The sequence below is a fragment of the Apium graveolens genome, chromosome 9 (genome assembly GCF_009905375.1).
Source record: "Apium graveolens cultivar Ventura chromosome 9, ASM990537v1, whole genome shotgun sequence".
Classification (NCBI taxonomy): Eukaryota; Viridiplantae; Streptophyta; class Magnoliopsida; order Apiales; family Apiaceae; genus Apium; species Apium graveolens.
Genome location: NC_133655.1, coordinates 135,628,991 through 135,641,190, shown reverse-complemented (window position 1 = coordinate 135,641,190; position 12,200 = coordinate 135,628,991). Strand labels below are relative to the sequence as shown.

The following is a 12,200-nucleotide window of genomic DNA, read 5'->3' as shown; positions in this document are numbered from 1 at the left end:
AAGGTATAGGTAAAGAATTTCCTCTAGACGGGATTTGGCTAATAACGGGGATTCAGTCATGTATTTCTTCGGCTGTACAAAGGAGTCCATTCAAAATTATTTACCTTCTTCAGAGTTTTGAAAAATGGTAGACACTTGTCTCCTGACTTGGAGATGAACCTCCCCAAGGCCGCAATTCTCCCTGTAAATTTCTGAACATCTTTTATGGAGTGTGGCGGCTCCATATCTAGGATGTCTTTGATTTTTTCGAGGTTTACCTCGATTCTTCTCTTCGAGACCATGTGACCCTAAAAATTTTCAGACCTGACGCCGAAGGCGCACTTAACAGGGTTTAACATCATTTTGTGTTTTACCTCGATTCTTCTCTTCAAGACCATGTGACCATGTTTGTTGCAACATATCGTTTTTTTAAAAACATCTTCTTCCTTTTTTTTTTAATTTGTAAACAACAAACAAAAACACATATTCAGATAAATCTCGAGTGTCTAGTGTTTGAAGGGTAGGTAGTTGTAAATTTGTAAGAAAAAGAATTACAGTGTTTGTTTCGAACCATACAAAGGCGAAGAACATAGTACATCCAAAGGTTTGATCCCAAGTACTGTAGTTGTAAGAAAGGGAAGAGGAAAAAGAGGGGATGAGTTATATGTTCGAAGGAAGCAATCTTGCTCTTTACGGGTACAGCGGCTTCTCCGACCCGACCCTTTACCAATCTCTTTCGGATCCTCTCTTCCCATACTCTTCATCAATTCCAACAAACAACAACAATAATAATAATAATAGTAATACTCCTCCTGAGCAGCAGCAGCAGCAGCATCGCCATGACGGCACTTCTCCTCTCCCTCTTGGCATGGATTGGAGTCCTCCTCCTCTTACTTGGGTACCCTTTCCCCTTTTTTTCGAGTCGAAAACTAATTAAAATTTATAACTCTCGATTTGTACAGGGTATATACAGTGGGATGAAGGACAAATTTAGCCTTTTTTTACTTAAAATTGACAAAAATACCAACTTTGACCGATGGGATACCAAGTGTCAGTAGAGTATCTACTTTATATAAGATACCCAACTGGCAGTAGAGTATCCCATATATGAAATACCCAACTACCAGTGGAGTATCTTATATAAATTGGAATACCCAACTGACAGGGGAGTATTCAATCGGCCAAAATTGGCCACTTTTTTCAGAATGACTATTTTTGTTAAATTTTCTCAAAAATAGGCTATTTTTGTCATTTTTTCTATATAGTGTGCCTGTGATTGATTTTTTCTCATTTTATATGTTTATATGTTGTGTACTTTAAATTATTAGTTAGGAATTATTACATTTTTATCTGCTTAAAATCGAAATGATCATATACAACTGCAGACTTGATACATACATGAATTCTTATTGAAGCTCTTCACTTAATCTACTGTTAGTTTTAGTAGCTTAAATTATGCAATTGACATCTCTTTAATAGCTTAGTCAGTTAAAAAAACAGGGTACACATTTGCTACACACTTGGTAGAACTAGACTAACTGTAGTTTTGCATGTTGCTTGCATCTCGATAAAGGTTTTGTTTCCTATATCACACTATTACACCATTTCTTTGCTTAGTGCAGTCTTATGCACTTCCTTTATCAGCATAATTGTGGTAGGTATTAGTTATGCTCAGAACATAATATTGCTCTCTTTATAACTCTGGAGGATATATAAATTACAGAAATTAAAAGGCATAAACATATTTCTTTTATGGGGTTTTTCAATTTAAAGATTACAATTTTCTTGCTCAATAATTGATTGTTTGCTCTGTTAATATTTATGTATGCATAATGATCACTAACTTATATCGTCTTGCTGCCTGGCTCTTCTGTTAAGAGTTTTCTTTGTTTCCTCCGAATTGTAGAATGGTCGGGACTCCGTGTGGCCTCACGATCCTCATACAGGCTGGAGTTACTGTGTCACAATTCCTTCATGGACTATTGTACCGAGTTCTAGTGGTCCTAATCCTGCTGCGGTAGATACATCATTCATTTACGGATCTCTTTATTGTATGACTTTTGTTAGTTTGAGAACTTATGTATCATCAAACATTTGTGTGCATAACTTTTTGTTAAAATTGAAACATATCTGCTTCTTTATACTTCAGACACCGTCTCTCTAAGGGAGTAAGGTGCATCATATAATATTATTTTTTAAAGAAGGTGCATCTGGTTATCATATGGTGGAACTTTGATGAACTTCTCTACGATAACTGATAGCTGATGATAAAATAAATTATTTTATTAGTTACTGGTAGGGATGAATAAAGCTGTTGTAATTTACATTTAAACAACAGTTCCAACCAAATAAACCAATAAAACTCCAAATAAGTGAGAGAACTACCCTTTATATTAAAAGTAAGAATTTTCTCCTTTGACTAGGTCTCCACTCTCCAGCCTTTTACCCAAGCAACGTCAACATAATCAACTCTATTTAGCAATGCTGATATGCTGACTGTGTTGTAGCTGATAAATATTTTGAAAAGTGTGTTTGAATTATTGGGGGAACTAGGTCTATCATTTAGAGGAGATGTCCTAAGCTGTCAGCTCTAGGATGGGCGATGGGGTAAACTACAGGCCCAAAATCCTGCATATCGTGTCTTGAATTAATATATTTCTAGATAATTGCTGCACTATCCCTAAACTTACTTCCTTCATGTTGTAATATACATGGCGGACTTGGCTCTTTGTAGTTGTTTTCTTAGCTGTCTGTGATTCTATTACCTGTGTATGATTTGTAAATGGTTGAACATGTTTTGAACCTTGTTTTCATTTTTTAGAGCTTTTTCGACTTGTGTTTAAGTTAACATATTACTAGATGTAAGCTAGTGTCTGACGTTTATAAGCTACAGTATTATCGAGTTCAAGTTGCATTACAATCACCAGATAGCTGCACCACTATTCAAGGAGTTCTGCGAAGATTTAACAATTTCTTGAAGCTATTTTCTGATGTACGTCTGCAATTTAAGTTCTCGTGCCTTCTGTAGTGTCTTATGCTCTCACTGTTAATATAGAGAAATAAGTTATAATTTTAGTTGAATTTGTGGTTTATTGGTAACACATTTTTCCTTTCTATTGATGCCAGCTAAAAAATGAGTTTCCCAAGAAAAAACTACCTCCAGCTCCTGCACGGAGCCTTCTGAGGATGAAAAATAAGGATTACTTGGAAGAGGTACACACTCTTCAGTGCTTATTGCTTTGACACATGAATACATGATGCACATGTTTGACTAGATATTTTAGAGCTCTTGGATCTATTATTCCCTCTATATGTAGAACTGTAATACTATTTTTTTATATTTGAAAATATTCTTTTAAGCCTGTTGTATGTGTATGTGTTTCTTATTTGAAAAAGTAACTGCTTCTTGTTTCAATCTGTTCTTTTTATATATTATAGCAAGTATGTTTAGAGCCTGTATCAAGCACGAGACTGTATATTAAAAATATATTATATTTTTTATATCTAAAAACTTTTTTTTAGAAATTTATGTTTGGTGCATTACTGAATTTATATATAAAAAAATAAATTAAAAAGCTCGCTAGTTATATTCTATTTAGAACCTTTTTTAAAACTAACTTTGTTTAATTAAACCTATAATATAAATCCAGTTACTTTATTGTACACTGTCTAGACTCTTAACTTAAAAATTCCATTTTCATTTAATTTGGCCCTCGTTAAATTTAAATACGATCTAAGGTTTTATTTTGAGAATACCCTCATATTTTTACATACTAGTGATGATACTTTTCCATAGCCCAATCTTTTTTAGCCTAATTATATATTAACCTGGTTATATTACTGGGCCAGAGGCCCAAAGTACCCATCAATGACCTAGGGAAGAAGATGTCTGGTTCGGGTTAACTAGTTAAAGTATAGTTAAGGAAATTTGAGCATTATGATCTTAATACATTTAAGTACAGAGATGAATTTTTAGTTCATCAGAATGCTTATGGTTCCTTGAAATGGACTGCTGTAGGTTTGATTTGTGAATGTGATGATAACCTTGCAAAAGAAAATCTGGATAATGACTTCTAGTTATGAACACACTGCTATCAGCTTTTGGTAGTCATATATCATAATATCTTTAATTTCATTTAGGAAGAATAATAAAATTGACTTATTTTGCTGCACTTGTGGAGCTACTTGGTAGTTGATACAATTTCTTTAGGAGAGATTAGTAATTTTGAAATTGTAAGAGACAGGCTTAAGCTTTCTTCGAAACTCTGTTCAAACTAAAGGAACCTTGGCAAACTACATAAAATTGATTCTTTTTAATGCATGTAATTGTGCTGGGATGCATACGAGGTGTGTTGAGTGACATGTTTACAAATGCATTTTCTAACGGGTTAGCATATTTTTTCATTTTTTCTTTGGTCACATGTTTGTACTTTTTTCTTTTGTGAAAGGGCAGGTACATTATTTTGTGGTATTAATATAAGATTGTGAATATGCTGCCGTGCAGCGTAGAAAAGCTTTGGAGGACTGGATGGGAAAACTGCTATCTGATATTGATGTATCCAGAACTGTGCATGTAGCATTATTCCTGGAATTGGAAGCTGCTGTGAGGTCAGGTAGGTGCTCTCTTGCTCGCTGATGCGTTCCTAAAGTCAATTGGCTGTAGTTTGATTTATAATTTAGATATATATGCTGTAGATATAGTCTGTCATAGTCACTATTAACAAACACGACATAGCAAGTCATTTTAAAGCATAAATTTGATATGGTGATACTTTGCAGCATTCTATGCTGCAAATCAAATTGATGTAAATGAGAATGTGCCTGCTAATGATGTGAGTCCATTGGATCACATTACAAATAGCTCTGATGCATCTTTACCCAGTGATGACACATCTCAACATGAGCATCGAAAGGAACACCATGCTGAACTTAACAAAGGCACACTGAATAACCATGTTCAAACGTTGTCGACTGGAAGTGTTGGAAATGATCTGTGTTCAGTAAGCGACAGTGAAATCTCAGATTCAACAGCGATCAAGTCAATTGGTGATAATATACTCAAATTTCCTGGAGCTTTTAAGGCTTCAAAATCAATGGAAGCTGACTCAGACTTGCATATTCCGAGTGAGATCCTAGTTACCCTTCCACCAGCTGAGCGTCATGCAGTGAACAGGGTCCTTGTCACCATGCACCAGAGACTTGTTACTACTAATACGGACAGGGAAGTTCTTTTAGCAAAACTGAACCAAGAGGTTGCTGTAAAAGAGCGTCTTACAGCCGAGGTTTGTAACCCAACAGTATAAAGCTCTATTTTAGTAGCAGTTTTTTTTTATTATTATATCTTGGTGCTTGTAAAATGTAAACTGCACGACATAATTTCTTCTGAACAAGCAAACATTAGGCTATTTTAATAAAAGAAGGAAAGGGCTTGTTGATATCGTAGCTTTGTAGGTTACTGCCATGCCAACTTAACTTCGTAGTATGTCAAGGGTAATATTGGGAGCGTCTCTTGCTGCCATAAAAAAAATATCATATTAAAGCTTCTGCAAGTTCTTTCTATCTGCTATTGTAGAATTGAGTGCCAGAGTAGGAAAGTGTATGCAAGTTGTCAAGGGCATAACCTTCAATCTTACTGCACTCCTGACAGTTGCCACTCTTCCAGATAAAAGGGTGCTTAATAAAGAAGTGCACAGTTATAAAATTTTTATTGTACATTGTAACTATATGTTATGCATCAATGTAAAAGGACTTTTTTCTGTTCTGTATATTAAGTAGTTCTTTTTTATTGTTTAAATGGCTGGAAGTAAGAATTCTTGAAATCCAATAAATGTCATCTATAGATCTTTTTAGATTTTTAGAATTTTGTTTTGCAGGTAAAGGATCTGGAGTTGGAGCTTGAGACCACCAAGAAGAGAGGAAATGAAAATTTGCATCAAGTTATTTGGAACGAGGACAAATTTACAAAAACACAACGGGATTCAAATGATTTCAAGAGGAAGTTTACAGAGTTGGAGCTAAAGTTGAAGTCAGAACAGGTCTAATTTATTTCAAGACACATAATCTTTTGTCAGATTGTCAGGGACTCAGGAATGATATGGAAAACCTTTTTCAGGATGAAAAAATGCTTATGGAGTCGACAAAAGTATCCATTGTTCAGCAGAATGAAATTTTGCAGCAAGAGTTAGATCTCACCCGCGAGAAACTTGATGTTTTACTTAAAAGTCATGGAGAACTAGAATCGAAATCAAAAAGTGATCTTAAGCGCCTTATTAAAGAGGTCAAATCTCTTAGAAGTTGTCAATTAGAACTGAAGGATGAGGTTAGCAGATTGATGAAAGAAAAATTAGAAGGGGAGGTATAATTTTCTTGCCCATCTTTGCTTTTGAATATTCTGGTACAAGTCTTTAATTTTGCATATCTTTATCTATCATTTAGAGCCTACAACCTCTAACTTGTACCCCTTGTGCAACTTATGGTAAGTTGAGTTCGTCAGGTGATAATACTTTAAGCTTTAGTATCTGTTTGTAGTTTTTTGGGGGCAGATACTTGTGTTTATCTGTTATCTTTTCCAAACATATCTGTTGACATATCCTCCTTTTCAATTTGTGAGTTTAGAGGGATCTTGAGCAGGAAAAGCAAAGGCGTATATATACAAATACAAATTATGTGAAATTGCAGCATCAATGCGAAGTTCTTCAGAATCGCTTGAATGAGTGTACTGCTACTTTGCTTATTGAGGAAGAAGACAAGTTGACCATCAATACTTTATCACCTTTTAATGCCGTCGAAAAATTCACTACTTTTAATGAGGAAATTGGTTTACTTGTTGCCGAGGTATCTTTCATACTTATTTTAAGTAGTTGATTTTCTGCCGCAACTTTGACACTTAATTTCCATTTCTACACCTGCACGGTTCATGTCCTTGAATAGGCACAACTTATTTTAGAAGATGCAGAAGACAATAAAGCAGTTGATTCTAATAGCATAAATGCTGCTATGTTGAGTACATCAGACGAAGAGTTGAGGCTGGTGCTTACAAATATTTCGAAGGACAATGTTAGATTGAGGAAACTGGTTACATTATTCAATGTGTTCTCAGCTTATCTGACAAAGCTTTTGACAAACACAGCAGAAGAAGCCACTCCAAGCTAAAGTTTGCAGCAAGGACAATTTTATATGCATATGAGAAAATAGAGTTTCTTTCAGATTACAATAAATTAAGAATGTTGCAACGAAATAAATCGTGAACGTCAGAATGTATGTATGATTATTTAGATAAATTAAATATCAGCAATTCATATTGTACAGGCATTGAAGGCTGGGTGAGAGTCTGTAGTTCTACCCACATTAGTTTTGTTCTATCTGGTATAACATTGTAAAGTGATAACCTATCTAACTACCTGCATTTGATAAATAAACAAAAAAAATATTAAAAATAATATACTATGACGGAAGAAAAGACAGCATGATAATAGACATAAACTTGTGCAATTTTGTTTTGAAATGGTAGAATTTCTGTCCTGTGAATTCTTTTGTTTTGTTTACAATTTCGAAAATTTTCCATCCTGTGAATATTCTTTCGTTTTTGTTTACAATTTCGTTTCTGAATTGTAGAATTTATGTCCTGTGTCGTGTTGTTTCCAATTTTGTTTAGAAATTGTAGAATTTGAATCCTAATATTCTTTTGTTTTGTTATGTTGCACAAACCATATTAAAAATCTAATTGAAATGGGAATATATGTACAAGATTTTCTCCTATATATAACGTAAAGTTGTTCCCGACTCAGAATATCATCTCTTACAAGTGCGCCATCATAAGTTGATATAATACTTTGTTAATTCAAAATCAAAACGGCGGGCATGGCGTCAGGCCACCATCATGAGGCGGTAGCACCACCGCAACAAGACGACGTTGAGGCCGCCTACGTGATCATTGACGTACAGCAGCTGGAGTTGAGGATCACAAGTGTTGATGAATCAACATCATGGGCTGATGAATTAACTTGGTCCGATTGTTTTAACTTTGTTTTAGGATTCATATTTCTGGCTCTACTAGTAGCTCTATTTGGCCGTTTTGTTGCATTATTTTACTACATTATATAAGTTCACTTGAGATGCTAGTTAAATTCAATTATTATAGTCTTTTAAGGTACTTGCGTACGAGTTTTCAGTTATAAATTTTACCTTTCACTCATGTATTAAGATGTTTTATGTACCCTTATACGTCATTTTGACATAAAAAATGGTCCAAATTGTCATTTTCGAAAAAGATGGCCCAATATGTCACTTCTTAGAACATCGTGTTCCGTTTTGATTTTTTTTTATTTTATAGGTAAAACGAAACTTCGTCTGCCGTTTTAGTACTTAATATTTTTATATATGGGAAAACGGAATTTCGTGTACCGTTTTCGCACTTTGATTTTTTTATAGGGAAAAATGTTATATAAACCAGCGTTTTGTAGCAAAACGTCACATAAAGTAACGTTTTTACTATTTTTTTTAAAAAAATAAATAAACAAAACACTATATCTTGTAAATTATTAAATCATAAATTAATAAAAAATATTTTAAATTATTTTCTAAAACCCAAAAAGGGATTGTTGAACACTAAAATGTTAAAAATTATTAAATTAAGTTACATGCTTAAATTTTATAATTATTTAATTTAAAATTAATATTTTTGGTTCTTAAACCCTAGATTAAATTAGGGTTTAGGCTCTAGGGCCCTAACTAAACCCTAAATCCTAAACCCTAAATCGGTGTAACATTTTTTAATTTATTTTTAAATGTTTCTAAAACCCAAAAGGGAATTGGTGAACCCTAAATGTTAAAAATTGTTAATTTTATAATTATTTAATTTAAAATTAATATTTCTGGTTCCTAGGGTTTAGATTAAATTAGGGTTTATGCTCTTGGGTTTAGGGCCTAAAGACCTTAAACCCTAAATCCTAAACCCTAAATGGGTGTAACATTTAATATTTTCTTTTTAAATGTTTCTAAAACCCAAAAGGGAATTGGTGAACCCTAAATGTTAAAAATTGTTAAATTATGGTATCATTTAAAGATTCTAAAAATATTAAATAAATATAAATATTGAAAAACGTAACATTAAATGATGTTTCCGGAACCCTAAATAATACATCAAAACAAACTTAAAATAAGAAAACAAAACAGAAAATAAAGGAAATACAAAACGTGACTTGAAGTCACGTTGCTACATTATTAAAAAAAATAAGAGGCAAAACGGAAGACGATGTTTCGTTTTGAATGTATTAAAAAACGGAATATTATATGACGTTATAAAGTGACATTTTGGGCCTTTCTCCCCTGAAGTGACAATTTGGACATTATTAACTGAAATAGTGACAATCTAGGCCTTTGTTCGGTATATTACTGTCTTGACTTTTGTAGTTTAATTTACTTCTTAAATTTTTTATCTATATAATAATTTACTTATGCTTTAGATTATAGGATAGTTTTGTGTAAGGGAATATAAATTCATAATATTGGTATGTTGTTTTTACTGGCTTGATTAATTCGAATAGCAAAACTAATCTAACGAAAACAACGAGTATTTGGTGACCCAGAAAATCTATAAATAGGTAAAAACCGTGGGTGAGATTATATACCCAACCTTAGAAACTTCACTATGCTTTGATATTAATTACAATGTTGGACATGATTTACATAGAGGTTTTTTTTACAACTCAAAATCTATGCTAATATTCTGCACAATTGCTCGAGTGTTTATATGTTATGCGGAATGTATGTGTGTGTTTTTGTATGTTGTACCCATCGTCTGTGTTACCGTTTTAAGCTTATACTCCCTCTTCTTTATCCCTTCCTTTTCGCACCATTCAAACCTCAATCACTTATCTCCCCTATTAAAGAATAGGTCTTGCAGTTCAACCTTAACTCCTATAAACCAGGATCGTTATGGACTTGATCTTCTTTAGATTTCAATAATTTCTTCCCGTCTGATCACATATGAGACAAAATCCTTCTCTTCTTATCTCGACTTGTCTCCTACAACTTTGTCGTCCACATTCTAATCACGTCTTGATAAGATGAAAAATTCACACATAATAACAGCCCCAGATTTTATTAGTTAAAAGATTTAATGAATAAAATCTCCAACGTAATATCATCAATTTTTGAAATAAAATCTATGCGTGTCTTTGTAGGTCAAGATAATGTAGGAAAATGATTCACCTTCTCTAGAAGTGTAATCAGTATTTAGATATACATGCATTGGTCGTTCATTATCAAGAAAACCCTTTTCACTTCCCTTATCAGGACTTTTCAAGAGTCTCTATATACACTATTCCCTCAATCTAGCTTCTATCCTATCTCTTTCTCTCATCTCTAACCATCCTTTTAACTTGCCCTCTTCTTCCTTTTCCCTTAACAATGGCAAAAAAATATAGCAAGAGCTCAGAAAGCCGCAACAGGGTTGCCACTAATCTGTTAGACCCCCAAGACAACAATCATAGGGGGATCAAACCCGAGAGATACGAAGAAGCCAAAATGTTGTTCCGTCCCAATGTCGTCGCCATCATCCCAGATGTATCGGTTTATGCTAATTTTTTCAAGAAAAGATGGGTTTGTTTTTATTATTACCCCTTTGACATAGGACTGACCTTTCCCTTTTCCAAATTTATTGTTGTCGTGTTGAATACCTTGAAGGTGTCTTCTGGGCTACTCATGCCATTTGCATGGAGGATTTTGGCTTGTTTGGACTCTATTGTAGAAAAAACATAAGTTGGGTATTGATGTGGAAGTGGTTAAAAATTCTTACAGTTTGAAGAAGTTCAGCGGTTGCAGGGTTGGTTTTACCAACAAAGATAATGACGACCCCTTAATCCTCAATCATGATACCATCAACGATCGAAACTGGAAGAAAGACTACTTCTTTGTTGAGAAAAAGAGCTTAGGGAATGACGTCGAGTATCTCTTGGAAAATTGAAATAATAACGGTAAAATTCTAATTCCCCTTTATTCATTAACTTTGTTATTAAGCTTTTATCTTCAATTGCTCTGTAAATTTGCAGTTCCTTTGTCATGCATGTCAAATATTATTATTCCCTTCTTGTTCAATAGTGAATTAGTTGTCTTATAATATGTTTTGTCTCTTTTTATTCCCCATTTTAATACCACAAAAACCATCTTAATAGTATCCGTGTTTTCAATATTGCACATTCCCATGTACTTTCATCATTATGTTTAAATAGTGTTCTTCATATTTGCAGACTGTGACTTTGAATTCAATGAGGATAATTCTAAAGCTAAAATTGTTGTTGATAAGATTCGTGCTCTGCCAATTGGGGAAATATTGTGGCCAAACTGCTTGGGTAAACCCAAACGCAATTCCAGTCAAGTTAATGTTGATGACTTTGCCTCGGGTATGAAGAAATCTCAATCAAGACATAATGCTAGCATTTCTAAGAAATCGTCAAAGAAGACTTCCTCCAATAGGACTCGTAGCAAGCAATTCTTAGCCCCAGTAACCAAGCCGTCCCATTCTGCTTTAAGTCTGTCTTTTGAATCATAAGATAGCCCCAAGAGTATCAAAGATGGTGAGATGAGCTCTGGGAGAATCTATACTAGAGGTATACGTCGAGTATCTTTTTTTTTGATGTATTTCCTTTTTATATTATATTTATTCCTTATTATATTAACATGGATTGAACCTTTTTTCTTCATTGTAGAATTTAAGCCTCCTGTGATAAAACCCTTGATGATTTCTAGTAAGGACCTGTTTGCCAAAAGATCTCGTAACGATAAGTCCACGGAGACTGACTCCTCTAAAGCCCCCATATTGTTGAGCCCCATAAATAGTCCTCTCTCTAAGAAAGTTGGGGTCGATCCATCTGTCACGACCATTAAGTTTTAGTCTTTTGTGCCCATGGCCATTCACAACTATGATATGGATGTTGATCCTTATACCTTTGCACATGCTGAATGTCATGCTTCTCCCACAATCTATGAAAGCTGTAACGCTCTCCAAATTCGGGGTCCAGATCTGGGGGTTGCTTACCAATCACCAATACAATACAAACCTGTATAACAATAATGCAAATATAAATCTAACCCCTTTACATCTATCCAAGATCTTTAAGGCTGAGGTGTGAAAACAAGAACAATTCACTACATTTATTACAAACTGAAATTTAAAATCTCATAAAACTCTCTTTAATACAAACAAACTATCTAACAAGTTT

The 12,200-nt window shown here is 33.9% G+C and overlaps 1 protein-coding gene and 1 long non-coding RNA gene across 4 annotated transcripts; both read left to right on the top strand.

Annotated features, from left to right (window-relative positions):
* Positions 1 to 485: 485 nt before the first annotated feature.
* LOC141683949 (PX domain-containing protein EREX-like) lies at positions 486 to 7,284 on the top strand. 3 transcript variants are annotated; one of them, XM_074488763.1, is made up of 10 exons: positions 486 to 877; positions 1,886 to 2,041; positions 2,873 to 2,971; positions 3,106 to 3,192; positions 4,484 to 4,592; positions 4,759 to 5,261; positions 5,853 to 6,014; positions 6,092 to 6,334; positions 6,595 to 6,813; positions 6,910 to 7,284. In XM_074488763.1, the coding sequence occupies exons 1-10, from the start codon at positions 635 to 637 to the stop codon at positions 7,129 to 7,131; spliced, it is 2,043 nt and encodes a 680-aa protein (XP_074344864.1). In that variant the 5' UTR covers positions 486 to 634; the 3' UTR covers positions 7,132 to 7,284. The 3 variants fall into 3 exon arrangements, with proteins under 3 accessions (XP_074344864.1, XP_074344865.1, XP_074344866.1); XM_074488764.1 differs by having other exon boundaries at positions 487 to 877; positions 1,886 to 1,996; XM_074488765.1 differs by lacking the exon at positions 2,873 to 2,971 and having other exon boundaries at positions 487 to 877; positions 1,886 to 1,996.
* Positions 7,285 to 10,686: 3,402 nt separating this feature from the next.
* LOC141683323 (uncharacterized) lies at positions 10,687 to 11,964 on the top strand. The gene is made up of 3 exons (XR_012560233.1): positions 10,687 to 10,955; positions 11,229 to 11,588; positions 11,688 to 11,964. It is a non-coding gene; the product is annotated as an uncharacterized LOC141683323 (long non-coding RNA).
* The last annotated feature ends 236 nt before the right edge of the window (positions 11,965 to 12,200 follow it).

Bases quoted from the DNA above. Each gene is read 5' to 3' on its own strand.
- LOC141683949 (XM_074488763.1), top strand. From the start codon at position 635: ATGAGTTATATGTTCGAAGGAAGCAATCTTGCTCTTTACGGGTACAGC. The intron at 2,972-3,105 runs GTACGTCTGCAA...TATTGATGCCAG, and splicing joins TCTTGAAGCTATTTTCTGAT to CTAAAAAATGAGTTTCCCAA. The intron at 4,593-4,758 runs GTAGGTGCTCTC...GATACTTTGCAG, and splicing joins GGAAGCTGCTGTGAGGTCAG to CATTCTATGCTGCAAATCAA.